This window comes from Mastigoproctus giganteus, chromosome 3 (assembly GCF_048544385.1).
Source record: "Mastigoproctus giganteus isolate SK-2022 chromosome 3, ASM4854438v1, whole genome shotgun sequence".
NCBI classification, from domain to species: Eukaryota; Metazoa; Arthropoda; class Arachnida; order Uropygi; family Thelyphonidae; genus Mastigoproctus; species Mastigoproctus giganteus.
Window position 1 is genome coordinate 194,452,438 of NC_143577.1, and position 18,853 is coordinate 194,471,290.

At 36.6% G+C, this 18,853-nt stretch overlaps 1 protein-coding gene across 1 annotated transcript in view; it reads left to right on the top strand.

Annotated features, from left to right (window-relative positions):
* Positions 1-716: 716 nt before the first annotated feature.
* The window catches only part of LOC150088541 (transmembrane protein 151B-like), a 70,092-nt gene continuing 51,955 nt past the window's right edge, over positions 717-18,853 (top strand). The window contains exon 1 of the mRNA XM_090370793.1: positions 717-834. Within this exon, the coding sequence (XP_090226919.1) occupies positions 802-834 (33 nt within the window). The 5' untranslated portion in view covers positions 717-801. The remainder of the gene's footprint in view (positions 835-18,853) is intronic.

Below are 18,853 nucleotides of genomic sequence, written 5' to 3' on the forward strand. Positions count from 1 at the left end.
TTCTACCATTCTGCTGTATTATTTGTAGTCTTTTCTCAACAGTCATTTTCTGCATTATTCGAATAAATATTAAAAAGTTTATAAATATTAAAAGAATAACCGAAATAAAGTGTCTTTATGACTTGTGTCCCACTGATCGTAAACTGTGACTACAATTCTAACGGAAATTTCTTCAGCTTTGTGCGAAAAATTGAATACCCCTCTCTGCAGTCATAATTTCCTCAATTATTCTATTCATTTTCAGCCTCGGGGGAACCTGTAACGTCTTTAATGTGAGAAACACTATCTTGTATGAAACGCGCATCACATGTTCCCCCACCAGGTGGCAATACTAGTCATTTCATTGAAGACGGTGCCAACGAAAAACAGCAACGGTGTAAGACAAAGGTTGTTGCACATTTCTGTACCTCTTAAATCGTTGTGTCGACGATCAAACCTTCCATCGGCAGACGAAACCTCCAAAACCAAACCCGACTGCACAGTTCGCTGCCACACGACCAAGCGGATAAAAACTTCCGGCGTCCGTCTTGCCACTCATCGCCACTTCCATAACTCTCAAGAGCGCGATCCAGCCAGGCAGACGACAGTAGGCAGCGGAGCGTAGCTAGTGAAGGCTCGGACGTGGTGTCAAGCTGTGCGGTGTCGTGAGGCTCCAAGCAGGACGAGGGTCGTCTTCCTCTTATTTATTGATTTACTCCTCTTTTTTTTTTTAATAATCCGATGGATACACGGCAGTGAGTGAGTGTCGAAGGGTTGATTCAGAATGCCAACTTCTAGTTTAGGCCTAGGCCTTCTGTCGTCATGAGTGTTACCGCCAACGAGGACCTAGAAGAGGTAAGTCGAAATGTATGTTGTGTATTCGTTACCCAGGCAACCTAGTGTCTGATGTAACGGGATCCGGTCTTGTCGTGAAAACGAGGGTCGTGTCGACTGACCCACTGAGTAAAGAACTTAGCCACACTTGTTGGTAGAACAAATAATAATTATGAATAGCGGTTGGAGTGTAAGGATGGTAATCAGAAGATTCCATCTGTTTTAGGTTCATTTGTCACTAAGGTACACTGATGTTTCCCATTGCAATCATTGGTTGCAATGGGAAACCATCAGTGTACCTTGGTGTACCTTGGTGTACCTTAATGTACCATCAGTAGTTTCATATGTGGGACAATTGGCTTAACAGCACTGCTGATACCTTAACTGAGTTAAGATAGTTATTTCTGGCTAAGTATAGTTAAATACTTGACTCGAAATATGCATATACTTCTATAGTCCGGTGTACCATTATAGAACTGCATGAATATCCATTTCTTTTAACTGTGACAATTCTTTTAAGGGATTAAGACGAAGAGGAGTTTCAATATATGACAATGAGCAGAGGAGAGCAGCCATCTTTAGATGTCTTGTTTTGAAGTGCTATGGGTTAAGCATTTTTCTAGAACACCCTTTCATTTTAATAGATATTTCCCATCGATGTGTACACCAAGAACTTTGCTCTGTCTTTATAAATGACATTGGGAAAAAAATATTACTTTTTGAGAAAAAATGTTTTATCTAACGTTTAAATAAAAATAAAAGAATAGAGACGACACTGGTTTAATACGTTATTTAATGCGAATAAACGTGAAACTTGAATCAGTGGTGTCTGTTTAGTATTTAAGCGTATTCTCGATAGACTTTCTGTTTAGCGGGATTAAAAATCTGAAACAATCCATGCAATCACACCAGAGATTAACTCAGCCACGATATGTGAAAATAATCATAAACTTCCTGTGATCTCGATGAGATTAAAATCCAATCCTTTTCCGCAAATAGAAGGATCCAATCCGTTTCCACGAATATAAGAACCTGATAGCAATCATTGTTCTAGCCATGAGAGTTTTCATCCAGGAAAAGTAAGTCGAAACGCAAGGGTCAGTATTATGCGTAGGGAAACTGGAATAAATATAAAAGATGTTTAAAATCAGGCTTATTTAAGAAGGAGAGTGAAGATAAGCGATACGTTTAGCTGGATCTTTTGGCTGTTTCCATCAGCAATGTGAGATATACTGATAGAAAATTAGCTCGTTGACGATAAAAATAGATTACTGTCATCGTGCCTCATATTATCAGTTGGTAATGTAAGAGCGTCACTAAAACTATCTATTAAGAAAGTTTAGACTTATCAGTGTAAGTTCTAATCTTCGCAAAAACATTCTCATTGATTTCGCACCTTTACGTGGATTCATTTCCCATCTTAATGATCTCCATTTCCATCTGCCCAAGCGCCAATTACTCTTTCTGAAAGAATCTCGATAATCGGTTTCCTCAACCACTACTCATCTCAGTTGTCCTAATTATTCTCTATTTCACTTCAATTAGTGGTACTTGTTCATTTCCTTTGATTTCTTTATCTTCAGGAGGTGGTACTTGTGCGTATGCCTGCTCTATTTCTTGTCAGACTTTCTTAATCTGAAATATCCTCTGGCATAAATCTGTTTACCGCAATCTGTGACAATAGTCTGTTACCTCTATAGTTCTTTTAATAACCTTGCCAATCACTCAGAACTCTTTGACTTCCTTTCTTTGAAACTCGACTTTCTCCACTCTAACTTTGCTAACAGTGAGGTAATTTTCCTTGGAGTTGTGATTTTAATGTTCACATCGTTGGCTGGCGTCACTTTTCTAGTTACACGGACCCATCTGGTCGATATGCTGACGCTTTCTGGATTACTAATGATCTTACATGGCTTATTCATTTACCTGCCAGTATACCACACAATCATAAGCAAACACCCAACACTCGATCTTTTTCTCACCAATAACTCTTCAAAGTCACGATCAATAATAGTGGTTCTCTAGGTGCTTCAGATCACGACTTGATGATGGTCTCTTTTCCAATAACGCCTCTCTCTCTCACTCACTTACTCATTTTAGCTCAGATCATGTCAGTGAAATCATTCTTGTAGGGAAGAAATCCTTTATTCTGAATTCCGCCCTAAAACCTCGTTCTTCGTAGACCTTAGTATTCTAATAAATGCGCTAAGGCTGTTCAAGATATGAATGTATCTTATTGCAATTGGCTTGAATCCAAATCTCCAGCTTCATTTTCTCGATATACTAAAGATCGCAATAATGGTAACACTGTTATTAATCAATCGAAACTCGATTTCTGCTAAGAGTAATAAATTTGCTTCTTGTCCAAATGACAGTCGAGCATTCTCGTTTCATGCCAAAGCTGTTGACCGCAACTTTTGTCCATCAATACTTCCACCTCTGTTACAACCTGATGGTTCTATTTCATCCCGAGTCTACTTACTAGCATCCTAGTTCTCTTCTAACTCTTGTATTGGCGATTTGGCAAATCGCCTCCTACTATACTTAATGCCTTTCGGGAAGGTCAGACAAAAAGATGTCAGAAGAAGAATGAAAAATCTTGATTATCCATTTTTAATCGGAATCTGTATCTTTGAGCTTGCTCCTTTTGAATGTCACCTTTTTATGCTTTTTCATTCGACTGGTGGTTATCCTTCCACTTGAAAATTTTCTAAAATCTAGTTAGTTCCTAAAACGTTAATAAATTCCTCTCTTCCAATTATCATCTCATTGCACTTTATTCTTTCCAAAATATTGCAGAAATCCATTAATCACCAACTCCTAAACTATCTCGAAACTTTCATCTGATCAATGATTGCCAATATGGATTCCATCAGTGCCGATTTACTGGTGATATATTGGCTTATGTTAGACATCTTTGGATAAATTCAGTGGAAAAGTTCGGTGAAACTTTACCAGTTATTCCCTTATTGAGTTTCACTCCTTAAGGATCGTGTTTGCCATAAAGGTCTTAAAAGTATCCCTCATATGGATTGCCGATTATATAACTTGGTATCCAGTTTTCTCTCTGACCACTTTCTCCCTGGGTGATGGTAGATGGCTCTCTGTCTTCTAACTAATGCTGGCGTTCCCCAAGGTTCAGTTCTTTTTCCAACTCTTTCATCTTGTATATCAATGACCTTCCACCAAGTGGAAATCCTGTTAGTTTTTCTGATTATAGCATATTTCACCTTCCAGTTTAAGAAACCTTAACCTAAACAAACAGCTTCAACTTTTCGAATATCCACCATCAATTCCTTATGATGATCTCCAGGTAAGACTCCAATCGGGCAAAGATACAGTTAATTTCAACTTTTAAAACTCAGTCCTGTCTTAATTCTCACAAAACGTATACTGCTCCTTTGTTTATCATATCACAAATATTTCTTCCTCTGCATATAAAAAAAAAATGGAGTTTTCCCTTTCGCTCTCGGCGTTACATTTCTTCTAAACAACTACTCACTTTGTACATATTTCAAATCTGTCCTACCATGGAACATTGTTCCCACATGTAGAATGGTGATACCAAAGTCTCTCTTACTCTTCTACACTGTATTTAAAAGAAAGACATCCAGGTTAATTAATGACACATTTCTTACAAAGTCTCTCCCCTCTTTTTCACAGACGTTTAGTTTCTGCTGAAGGCTTTTCTGTGGATACTGATACTTCCATGGGCTTTGTATTCTGTATCTGAATCTGTAATTTTCCCTCTCTTTATCCACTCAGCATTCATTCACTGTCCAACTGCAGCCTCAAAGAAACCAACTTTTGCTTTTACTCATTTATCCCTTCCTTCTAGTTCTGGTCTCACTCCTTTACGTATATTTTACGAAAGCAAATCTACAGAAATCAAAGTCTAATGCCAACAAGTGTCATCTATCTTCTCAGCCTTCAACTAATGCACGGTATTGAGTACTAGAGATTCTAATTCTTTTCGTGTTTGGGGTTGTCATAAGATGCTCTTCCAAGGAATGCAGAGAAAAATATTTATTTTCCTTTTTCTAATTGACATTAACAGAATAAGACAACCAAACATATTTTACAAGTTTTAGTTTTCATTTATCAAAAGCATAATAATTGAAACACTTGACATTTTAGTTTTCTTTAACTAAAAAGATATATTTTCTGGAATTCAAAGAAGTTAACTGTAATTTTCCACTTTTAACCTCAATACACTGCTCATGATAACAATCTTCTACGGGATTCTCGTCTATCTCAAACTCTCCACTTTTTCATCACAAAAGTCGCTGGGCACCGACAATCTCCCATTGTTATTATTTTCCTTTCCTTTACTTATTCGCGTTTCCTCTTTAGGTCCTTGTATACGAAGCATGTTCTTGGCCTCTACTGACACTGTATTATTAATTTTCCAACAGTTCTTAAAGAGACTGCGATCGAGTGTTTCGTGAATATGATGTTTAAATAACTTTTTTTATCGTTCAACTCTTATGGGAGGGTTTTGAATCATTATGGTAGATTGGATCTTGATAGTCATCCTAGCTGAACTGAAACGAGATGAAAGTCTTTAAAGAATGTCTCATTCAAGTTGGTAACTTTCCAGCTATTGTGACATTTCTCTTAGTACCAGATTAAAAAAATCCTGAAAAATTTCCTAATATTATACGGTCATTGGGGAGCATAAAAATCACTGCACCGTGAAGGGATTGAGGATTATGAAAACCGAATAAAATGTTTTTGAAAATGGATTTGAAATTTTATGTAAGACAACTGGAAGAACATTATCTGAACGTACAGAAGTCGAAGGAATGAATGATACGATCGTGGTGAAAATTGTTTCTGTGGGCTTAAACTGAAGTCAAATATGGTTGGCTGATTGCTGCATGCTTTCTAGTGGATTCAGAAGAGATGAAGGAATTAAGAAGGCAAAAGGCTAGTTTAGAATATTAAAACCAAATTGACCTTGCCTAATCGTCCGCAGCAATTATAATCACCGTATTTCCACACGAGTGGAAAAGACTCGAGTTTGAATCCCGTCAATGACGCGAGGAATTCTCATGGGATTTTTTTTTTTTTTTTCACAACAACGTGGCAGAGTTAGTCGGTCTCAGAAGAGGTACAAAGTCAGTCAGTATTGGGAAAAGTTGATTTTCCTCCAGGAACCGGGGGTTTTCCCGAAGAATATGTAAAATTACAGACAGAATATACTGACGCAACCTAATTTCGTTGACACTTAGCACGCACACACACACACACATACTTAATTCCACTACTCAATTCCTTTCAAGGCACAGTCGAATTCTTTGTTGCAGCATTCCCTGCTTTTGTTTATTTTTTTGGTTATGAAATAACTCTATGACCCTCACTTTTCTCGTATCTCTTGTGCCTAAGTAAGCGTTTATAAGTTCATTTTCTTCTACATCTAGTTTTCTTACTCTCTAGAAGCAAACCAATCTTCCCCAGCCTTGATTACGGTGACATGACATCGTGAAAGATTTGGCTTACTACACCAAGCTGTTTGCAGAGCATATTGTGGAAGTCTATTCATATAAGCGCTGTTAGTTGCAAATTAATCCAAACGTTTACGACCATTGCATTGCCCACTGCTAAGTGGATATTAACTATTTATTTTACAAAATTACAGCCCTTCAGTAATCTTCATTTCCAAATAATCGCCACTCAATATTCTTGTTAGGTTCTTAATCCCAGTTAGTCGGCCATTTTTGTTTAGGTTTTGAAAGCTAACTTTAGCAGAAAATTTCGTAACGCTTCTGAAATACTCTTCAAGAAGCGATTCCCTCACCTTTACAAAAAGATCAAAGTTCTCCTCCGAGGTATTATTGATTTTCGTAATGTTCTGAGTAGTAGCGTTCCAATTTTAATGTACAACCGCTGATGTTTATGTGCTATTCGAAAGAAGACATTTTCTTCCTCCATTTCGAAACTTTATAGCTTACAGAACCAATAAAGCTAACCTCCAACTAATGTTACAATCAATATTATGGCATGAACCATCAACTCGCACATGCTCCGTGTACATTATTTTGATATAACCCTGTATATATAAATCTCTATTAAAGTCAAAACAACCGTTTTTTATATTTTTCATTCTAGAATTTTACGTGATCTTATCCAATTAATTAGTAATAATTTTATAATTTTTATATTTTACATTTCTTTTTTTTTTTTCTATTTCTTCTGTCAATTTGGTGTTCTTACCCTTATGGATTAAAAAATAAATGAAAAACTATTTGGTGGCTCATTCATTCACTATGGACCCGTTTTTCAATGCAATTGGTTAATCTACACATATCTTTTCTCCGACTTCTTCTCTTTTTTGGAGACAATACTGCAGAAGAAGTTGGAGAAAGAGAGACGTTTTTAATTGAAAAGAAAACAAATGCGTGTTCTCCAACATAGAACTTCTCTTCCCTGAGAAGAAATTGTTAATTGTAGAGGTCACATGGCCTGTATATAGCAAAACCAGTATCAATTTAGGGCATAAAAGGCACGCACTGTCAATAATCGTAGGTAGGACAGAATGAGACAAGGAAAGGGAAGGATCTGGGTTCTGACCAATGAAATATCGGTCGCCAGTGGAAAACAGAGGATGAAGGATGAATGCGACATTCATAGCCAAGCAGACTACCACTAATGATATGCGGAAGAACTGAAGAGACAATTGGCAGAACCAGAAAAACTGTAAGTTAGAACAACTAAAAAAAAAGTGCCTCACAGAGAATGGATCACCATGGTCATGAAGCTACTTATAAGCCGAGGCTGCCTCCCAGCAATGCATCACTGCTTATTCTGGAGCAGGAGATGGAAGCAGTAGCAGTCGTAGAGTTTTAATATCATCGGCGACTAAGGCTATATTGCTCATATATAATATCTGCAAATTGCGCGTGTTCTGTGGTCGATTCTCTATTTGCTGAATCTGACTTTCCTGGAGAAAAAAAACATACTACCCTCACCTCAGACCGACTAATTCAGCCACGTTGTGAAAACGGCCCATAAAAATTCCTCACGTCATCGACGGAGATCAGACTCAGGTCTTTGCCAACTGGCGTGGGGAGAGAGGCGATTCTACCAACTGTGGTATCCACGAGAGCGAGATGAAAGCATTGGATATTAGAGCAGTGGCAAATGTGATGTGAAGTGGGGAATTACACTGTCCAGGCATCAGATGGACGCATTTGGGACATATACCCAAAGAAAGAAACTGTTTTACATGCTTTTAGCTTGGTCTTCTAGTTATCATGGATAAAACAATGAATCAGCTCTCTATCGCAATCTCTCTATCTCAATGGCAATACATTGCATTTAAAGCGCGGCAGCACAGCAATGGTTCGAGGAGAATGATGTGGTGAACTTGCGATTTCCAGCCTAGAGACCAGATCTAAATTAAATTCAACATGTTTGGAACAACTGAGAACCAGATGTGATGTTTCACTTCAACTAGAGAAATTACCACCGTCTTACAAGAAGGGTGGAGAAAGATTACATTCACCAGATACCAAACACTCAAAGAAAGTCCTCCCTCCAGAAGGACATTGATGCTGTTAAAGCCCGTGATACATTTTGGAATATGGTATATATTTAAAAGAGAAGACTACAGAGAAGAAAAAGTAAAAATGAAGAAAATAAACAGCTATTTGGACAAGTTTCCATTATTTGGCGGAATTTTTGCTAAATGGTTCTCTTGCATTTTCTGTAGAGATTAGTGTATTGACAAAACTTTTAATGTCTAATTAGAATGACAATACATTCTCCAGGCACAAATTTAGTTTTTATGTAAATTACTTTAATGACTGCGAAGTTTAAATCCGCTGTTTACAGATTAAAAACAAGTACGTTTATACAATATCTAAGCGAATATTTATTCTCTCGAGTTCCGAATTTAAAATGGAGTTTCTGAAAGAATAAAAGTAAAAGGACAATTGGACTGGCATCCAATTAACGATTAGCTAAAGACAGCTGCAAACCTTAATTGCCCAATGCACTTTCGAGATGTAAGTAAAATAGTTTTCAGCTGCTGATGTAAAGCTTAATTAGCACAGCGAGCGAACGACTCTCTCTTCCTCTGGGAAAAGGCAGATTAAACTACTCCCTCTATTTTTATGCGTTCTAATATCAGAAGAGAAAACGACCCTGGTTTGTTTATTTACACCTTAAACATTTCTGGTAACTTGGATGTTTGAAAATTGAACACAGTTGAACGCTTTTAGTATATGAACTCCCCTAGTCAATGTTTCGTGAGGAAATTAATGTGCATCAGGCATGATGCACATTTAATTTTTGTACGTTTTGATAGTTCGCATTCATTAGACTTTTTCTTTGGTTAAACCTTATTTTGATGACATTAAATAGAGGTATTATTAATATTGATTTAAACCTGATACTGTTTATTTGAAGCTAGTAGAATTAACTTCAAAAATGAAACGTGTCAGATATTTCAAATGAGATGCTGATTTGTCATTTCTATTTCTATTCATTGTATCGATTATTATTTGAGATTATTTTTACTTATTGATATTATACTGGGAATATAGATGAGAGAAAATTTTATATCACCATACGAAAAAGGAAAATCGTTACTAGAAACTCATTGGTGCGGGGAAAATACAGCACTGCACTTATCGAAGGCCTTATAACTAAAAAAAAAAGGGGCAGTGGTTCATGAATTATTATCTCACGGAGGGTATTTCTTATGTCAGCATAGCCAATGGAGGTAAAGGCAAATAGCACAGATCGATGTGGACGTATGGCTGTTTCTAGGCAGCCGGTAGAACAGAAACCAGAGCAAGAAGAATGTTAAATTTATCAATATTGTCATTTAATAACTTGTGTGGCATTGAAACACGCACAGCTTATCTTCAAACTGTGAATGCTCAGCGAAAGTTTTAAAAGGGGTGGTTTGAAGTTGTTCTTTTATCTATTCTATGGCTATTAATAGGCAGTCGATATCAGGTGAAAACCCCAGGATAATGTAGAAAGGAATGAACTGGGCAGCATTTACTGTACACAAATATCGGTTTCCAAAGGCTAGCACGGAATGGAACCAGATTCGATTATTCTTCTTTCCCGATAATTATTTAAATCATATATTGACTAAGTAGAATTATTTGCATATATAATATAAACTGTGGGACGTCTGCATAGTCACGAAAATCCTTTTAATATTCCATTATCTTTTAGCTTAAACCGAGCACTAATTCCAGCTTCTTTTGTGTGTCCTCCTGAGAAGTAAAAAGTAACTGCACTGCATTCGAACACACTCGTTTTAATTACACTGGTAATTAAAGATGGAAACTTTCGGATTTTCTAAATAACCTAAATTAATTAATTTTCTTCCACGTAGTTCATCTGAAATCGAGTAGCTAATTTTAATCATTATGTCTAGCACATTTCGATGAAATTGTAAAGGATGAATTAATTTTTATACTTTTCAGCGTGAACGTTTTTCTGTCTAAGAATATTTCAAATTATTAACTGGTAGGAAATTAATTTATCTTGGATGGAAGATTTACCTTTAATTAAATTCCACGTGGGTTAATTAGCAACAGATATTGAGGAGCAAAAATTGAAGTGGGGAGCACGTTGTGGTACAGCATGTGTGGTGTTTGTGATGTCTAACACAGCCATTAGTGCATGCATGGAGATATCAGCTGCTTCGACAGGTATATGGGGAAACGCAATGTAAAACACGCGCATTTATATGGTTCAAAATGTGTTACGCGAGTTGTAATTAAGTGGCCTCACACAGAAATATTATGGGTGCAGACAAGTTTTATGTAATTTAGCAAAAGGTGAAAAGGATTAGAGAAGTGGAAATGTATTTACAGCTAAAGATTCACCATTTTGATTTGGATCATAGCCCAAGACAAAAATTCAATCGATTAGTTTCACCCTTTGTAGAAGAGATTTGGTTCAGGAAGATGAATTCAGACATTATGGCACCTCTGGACAGCATTACAGAGGGTTCAAAGGTTTCGCCCACATCATGGTTCCTCCCTCAAAGATGCAGAAATTTGTGCTGCTGTTCAATCACAATGCCTCTCCGACCATCATGATATGTGGAGAGGCATCATTCCTCTCTAAATGATTGCGGACAGATATGTTCTTAAAAATGATTCATAACATTTTCTCTCCAAACGAGAACATATCAAGGTTTTCCGCTTTCTTGAAGCATTCCGTTTTTTTTTGTTGTTGTTTTTATTTTCGTATATGACCGCTTACTTTAAATCACACATTTACTTTTGATAAGTTAAGGATATACCAATTATTCCAATCTTGAAAACTGAAATCCATATTTAATTAAAAGCGTTTAGTCAGGTGAAAGCATGCACGACAGTCCTTCACTTGATGCACCATAACCTACTTAAAGTTTCCCTCAGCATTCACCAAGTTAACCAATCCTAGAGAACGATGCATTATGGAAAAGTCTGGTCCGATTTCGGCTGAGCGATAGATTTTATGTTATCGACTTGCCTTCTGGTGGTTCTAATTTGTATTACAGTTTGGTTCCCACTTGTATTTCAAACCACGGATGTAATATGCTTCTAAGAGAATTGAAATTCATATCGTAAGATTTTTAACTGTGTGTGTGTTAATTTTAACACTACTTTGGAAAAACAAGAGCGGTAAGTCCTTTAATTTATATAAAGGTTTCTTAATTTCAAATTACTGTTTATTGAAGTACGTTGTCCGTTTATCAACTGTAAACAATTCTGTATCCAATTTTCTTTGACAGTGTTGTTTCTCGCTACTCTCATCACCCTTATACTTGCCTTCGAGACAGTTTTCTGTTTCTTGCCTTTATTAATTTTATACATTTAAGGCTATGGACGCTTGAGTTTGCGGCTGTCCTAGAGCCATTTGTTAACAGTTTAAAGGTACAACGTTTTGTACCTTTTTTAATCAAGTTTAAATATATCAAACATTCCTTATTAATCAAGAATTCGGTTATTGTTTATTTGAAATATCATCCGCTACATATTTATTCGCTGATTTATTTTTGAATATTTCATTTTCGCTCGTAAGAAGAGCGGTTACTACATAACTCATGAACGTGCGAAATGCCTTCGATCGTCAAGAAGATGGAATATTTGAGGACACTGTAGCTGGGTTTTGAGGCGCTGCTGGAATCGGGGAATATTACAGCACTATTTCGCGAGAAAGCGACTTCGATCAAATGATGGCTTAGCTTTAAGCAAGGACGAATAATGATAGTTCAGGGGTTTGTAAGAATTCCCCAAATAGCAGTGGGGAAAGTAAAGGAGTGAACATAACTGTCAGCTACTTAATCATATAGGATTTTTTGAAAAGCATGGTTAAAAACAGAGTTTTTATTTTTTTTTTTAATTTCGAATACAAAGAATACAGTCCAGAATTATGTAAGAACCGTTTTTAAATAACAAATTACGCATTAATTTAAAAAGTATTGAGATATAGAATATATGTTATGTACAGAATGCATAAAGTCTCTCACTTTAAAAAATATATTGAACTCTAAAACTATACGCCCCTTCAAAGAATACTTTTTTTTGCATTCATATTAGTGCTGTCTGCTGATTTTGGTCATTTTGATTTATAACAGTTTTTTTTCCCAAAAATAATGGGGATAATTGCAGGATAATTGAACTGTTTTGAATAGTTAAGAATTTTGAAAAATATATGGCCTTCTTATCCTGGAAGTGGTCCACTGATTGCACACAACGTGGTTCAGAGAATCGAAGTGGTACAAAATCAGCAAGTTGTTGTAATGTCACTGTCTAGTTCCTGGTAGACGCATCTTTTGTGATAATGCACTGATAATTGACCAATTTTCTTAAAGAGAAGATTGGTTACAGATCATCCTGTGGATGGATGAAACTTTAATGGTTTCTATGGTGAACTGAACTCACTGCACCGGAGAAAATCCTTACACAAGCATCGAAGCCCAGAACCGCTAGCTAAGCGGTTCTGGGCACACACTAAAATTATTCCTCTATTAAGCGAACGTGTTTTTCTTGCTGACATAACATTCTACCCATATGAAGATCTTTCTACGGGCAGCATTCGGCGAAGAACTCATTATCAGTATACATCTTTTGTGTACAATCCCTGCGGACGATTTGTTATGAAGTTATTTGAAATATCGGGTCTACAGAGATTTCGCAACTTCCATGGAAGATTTAAGGCAGACAATTAATCGTGAGTCATAAGCATACTAGCCTACCTACCAGACTGAATCGATTATTAGGAGGAACACAGAGAACTAATTGCTAAAACTGTAATGTAACCTTTTGTAAATTGTAAAGTGATGTAAACAAATTTGCAAACATTTTTCTTTATCTACAGTTCTTGGTGTTTCTTTATGAATTTAGGTCTGTTTCGTAATAATTTTCAGTCAACTGTTTCTTTGTAATTTTCACTCTTAATCTTACCAAGAAAGCCATTCTCTACAAAGCGAAACGACTATCAGGTATTTCGATCAGAACTATCAACGCTGGTTCACGTATGATCCCAAAACGAGACAGTAGCTGTCTGGTTTTGGGATCATACCTGTGGAAAACCCCTTCCTCCCTACCTAAAATGAAGCCTATGTTGCCAGCATTTTTTGAACTGCGAGAGTGTTAATAGTATTATAATGATAAAATTATGCAAGAAAGCTGAGCTTTTCTACATCTGTCAAAAAAGGGGGAAGAATTCTCTATCATTCACCCACACCTTAACACAATATTCAAATGCAGTTTCACCATCGTCTTATATAGATAGACAATGATCTCCCTCCCTTTTTTCGAAGGTCTTACTGACAGGAAACCACGTGCCATCTTTATTTTCCACTAAAAATAATCTCAGAAGGACAAACAATAATTCTATGTTGAAGTTGGGAGTTGCCTTCATGATGTGGTTCGAAGAAACACAACAAAAGTGCAAAGACTGGTTGCTTTCACGAAAATGGGCCATTACATTCACCGCTACTTGAACAGAAATGTTTGGCCAAATTGGAATCGCTCAGCTCCAACAACCCCTACATTTACCAGATATGATTCTATGTGATATTTTTTGTTTCTTAAACTGAAAAATTCCATGAAAGGACGTCAAAATCAGCAAGTCATTGTGATGGCAGTATCTAGTTCCTGGCACTATTGATCTCATGACGTACAAACAATAAACGGTAATGCATCTCAACTTTCAGTGATTTCAAAATCGCCTTTCCAGAGGTGCTTCGAAGAGCGAGAAATTCGCTAGCTCAGTTCGTCGATTGAGAGGACACTTAAAGGATCGTCCACCCTGTAAGTATCTTATTGTCACTATATCGACCAGATACTTTTTGAAGAGATTTATATCACAGAGTTGGTACGCACTTTTGAAATACAAGTAAATGTCACAAAAACATAAAACCTTCAATTTGTGCCAAAATATTGACGCTAGAGAAAAATGGATGACACTGTTGGATTCAGCACACTATAAGAATCAGTTAAATTTAAACATTTATTATTACATAGTGAATTATCATTAAATATTGTTTTAATTTTCATCAAGCTTGCTCTTTCGTAGCTACCTATTGGCCATTTTGAACAACTTTTTTGTCTTAAAAATCACCAAGCGTATTGATAACAACGCAAAGAAACAAAGAACATTCATTGGAGGCGGTCAATAGTTTTCGAGATTTTTAGTGATAAAAGACTTTACGACCACCCTGTACGAAAGAAAGTGTGCTCAGTTAATCTTTATCAATATTTGTTTCGATACTCCAACCCTCTTATGACAGAATATTCATGCAACTCCCTCAAAAGTTTTAACAAAGAGAGAACCTTGGTATTGTGGTGTAAAGTTAACCCAAAAGACCACAATTTCTGAGGGTGTCACCCCACTGTGAGTCCCATAGCATATCCTCATGCTATGGGGCTATCCTTATATCGTCACTCCTTGTATTCTCCTAAAACGAGAGCCCCCATCATCTATTAACTCCCTAAAAAACTCTTCTAAGATTCTTATCCTCATTATAACAATTCAAAATATATCACGTTCAATTAACTTCTGCTTGGGTAGTTTGTTTTTATACTTTAGAAACTAAAATTTTTCACAGATGGCTCATGGTATTCCATACTGCGACTGTGGGAAAAGCCTCTCCCTCTGCCCCTTCGCCCCCTATAAAGACAGAAACTCAAGGCCATTCCAACTTCATTCTTTCACGCGAGTAGAAAGCAATACGTCACTTCATATAAACGGAAATGACTTAACACTCAAAATAGCTTCGTATTTGTAAAAATGCCATTTCCTGAAGAAGGAAATGACACAATGCGTACCCTTCCTAGAAAACCTCTAACGAAGACGAATGACAAAGACATTAATTTCCGTGCTTAATACTTCTTCTACCACAGTAAGCGATTTGTGCCATCCAGGAAATTTCACACTTGTTTAAAACTGACGTCTGGGTGTGTTCCGATGATCTGTCCGTGACCAGACGTATCTAGACATTTCCTGCCAGCTCAGACATCGGGAGCTGCATGCATGTTCCCATCGATTCCTTTCGTATGCCAGTAGCACGGAAGTGTTAAGTGGTGGTGGACTGGAGACGGGGAGCTATTTTTGCTTGCTTCATGAAGGTCACCCACTTTGAACGAGGGTGGAGAGTTCTGTGGATCGGTAACGATTTACAGACGATCAAAACGAACTACATTTAGGAGGGTATTACCTCGGGTGAAGAATCTAAAAAGAATACGTTAGTTGGTTCAATTGCCAAAGTTTACTTCTAAAGAAAATGAATCCAAAATATTCATATGGGGATAACTGAGGCTTCATATTAGTTCTTGGCTTACGTAATAAAATTCTGTAAAATAATTATGTTTATTTTAACTGTATAGGCAAATATCTAACTATTTTTAGAGCTTCTTAAAGTTCTTAAAGTTCTTAATTACGTTAATAAGACAGCTACTCCATGTTGAATAGATGGTAAAGTCAAAAAAGATTATAATGAATAGTGAATGGATGAAATGAAAGTTTCTGTTTCAAAGTATCTTGCTGCTCTTGAAGTAGACATTTTTAATTAAAGAAATAATTGCAAAAATCTAACTAGAAAATAAAGCTGCGTATATTTTTATGATATCCTATAAATACGAAAAGTTATCGAACCAATAGTACGTGTGTAGGCTTAAGGGTTAGACGATTGTTCCAAGCAACGAAAGAAGAAGTGATACAGTGAAGAAAGGGAACATTATTTCGGTGATTTAGGAGCAGAACTGTGATTGGATGTTGAGTAGATGAGGTATGTGTCCATCTGGTTTCGGAAAAAGAAGTAGAATCATAGATGCTAATTCAGAACAGTCCCATGGAAATGTAGATGAGGCATATAGCAGAAACTCGGTTCTCGTATGATGAATGGAGGGGTTCTTGTACGATGTATGAGGGGATGGAATGAGTTTGTAAGAAGTGTCATTAATTAACTTTATTGCCTTCCATTTTGGGGAATCACCCCAGTAAATAAACGAGTGTTGGTGAAGATAAGCATGGAAACAGAAAGAGTTCTTTCTTCGAAAAATAAGATAAGATTTGGTTTTAGAAGGTAGTTGGAGTTAATTAAATTCTCTTTCACTCAGTGATAATTGCTGACTCGCTGATAATTACTTGGAGATCAGCATTTAAAGAACTTAAGCGGACATTAGAGAAGTTCTGGCTGTTTGTGCAGAGAAGCGCTTATCGAAGAAAACGGAATGTACTATCATCGGCAAAAATATGGACAGGATTCCTAGTTAATGGAAGAAGGTCATTAGTATACAGAAGGAAAAGAATAGATAAAAAGAAAAATGCAAAAGTTGAGGCTTTGTGGCATTAGTTGATCAGTTGGAAGTTAATCTACAATTACATGTCATCAAACGGCCATAGTGGACACTGGCTACCCATTTGCAAAAATTGGAAAGCAGATGGTAGCCTGCTTAGAAGGCCTTTATGCTACAAATCAAGCGAAAACCCTTAGAAATATCTACATCAACTATTTGAGTTTCTCCAACCTTTTCTATGGAATTTACCCACTGATGGGAGAAAGAACAAGATAAAATGTGGATGGACAATGACGCAATCTATATTGGCAATGATTAATAACATGGAAAATTTCAAAAAGGTAAGAATTTATAGTCGGGGTTTTCTTTTATTCCTTTGGAAAAATTTCTGAAGGGCAAAGATTTGTCACCCTGCATAGTAATTGGAAAACACCTGTGAAATAAAAGAATGCTAAAAAGCAGCACAAAGTGGGCGCTAATTTTGTAGTACAGATTTTAAGAACAAGTCATGCAAATAAACTGAGAAAACACAATTTGGCCTCAATAGCCCTTGTGTGACTAAACCCAACAACAACATAAGAACAGGTATCTATGCTGGTAGGAACTAGATTCTTCGCAACAAGATTACTCAAGAGCCTTCTAATATTTTCTATAGGCAGGAGGTCTTCTGTGGTATGTATTAGTTTTGTTCCATTGGTTTGACTGTTCATAATGCATTGGTGCAAATGGGATAAAATTCGGGTGGAAGGTAACACGCAGTAAAAAAGTGGATAATTTTTCAAAAAGGCCATATCTCTCCCACCTACATCACGCTACTTGGACTCCTGTTTATCTCAATTAGTAGAACATCGACAGAAAAATTATTCTTCAGCTGGGAAGTAACATTTAGCGGAGAGGTCATAATCGATTATTTCGTTTATAAAACGTTGTAGTCCAAGGAAAAAAGAAACTCAACTAAACATAAAATATATTTATTCAATGAAAATCAGTAAACACCTATTTTCCAGATTGATATTAACCAGAATTTTCTGTTTCGTACATGATAAATGTAAGGACTTATAACCTTTCCAGTGACATTGCTTGTGGAGTATTAAGACAGCTTAACATTTTTATTCTTTAATTAAAATTCGCCGTGAAATAGATGGGGTGCCTGCTGCGCTTGTTGAAGAGAAGTAAACGATCTGTCAAATGGAATATGCGTGGGTAAAAAATGCTTTAATAAATCTTCTTCAAGATGAAGGAGCTTGGTAGTCGAAGCTATGAACCAATGAAATATTGGACAATTTAGAAAGGGGAGGAGTTATCGGCTTTGTAGATGCAGTCGATAGGAAAATATTTGATTACAAAAAAATGTCCGCGATGTCAATGAAAGGGAGAATTTTTCACGCACGTGCACATACACACAGCGCGTAAATTGCACTCGTGCACATAACTTATTTATTACGCTAAACTGCATGATGAACTTGAACCAACGGAATCACCTCTTTGGAATAGGGTTGTCGAAGACCAGGAAGCAGATGACTGGCCAACAGGAATTTGGCATTCATTTTAAAATTAAGACGTCAAGGTTTTGAAGAGGATGCTCACTTTCTCGGGAGGGAGTTTTTCTTTAAAGCTGCAGCAGGGAATACTTTAAAGAAAATCCTTTGCAACCATCTTGGTATTCATGAATATGCTACATCTAAACCAGTGGGTGAATTTGATCCTATAAGGAAATAGAAATTTTGCAAGACGGAAGGAAGAAATTATTTCGACATGTTGCACAAGAAAAGCATAGGAAGTCACTTCCAGGAACGAAAAAAGAGACAAAGAAATCTCCACAAAGAACACTCTTGCGTGACTGCTGGTTCGCGTGCAGATAAGTCCTCTCGTCTCTATCCAGAGATGAGCCAATTTGTTCACTTAAGATAATAGAGGAAGAATGACCTCATGACCTTTAGGACAATTCTTCACGATGCGTGTGAATAAGAAATGGTCACGCTGTTGAGCCGATATTAAAGTATTCATTCGTAGTCATGAACCTCTTCCAGGTAACAGAAAAACAAATGGTGGTACTTTTTTCTTTTCTTTAAAAATATTGGAAATGTAAACTGCTATATGTCTAATTAACTAAAGAAAATTTAAAATAAAACTATCATACGTTTAATTACAGACTCAATATACTGATCTTATTAGATAACCAGGCGACCATTACAAACCAATATAACTTTTTTCACAACGTGGCTGAGTTAGTCGGTCTCAGGCGAGGGTTGCATTATTTTTCATCGAACAGACTG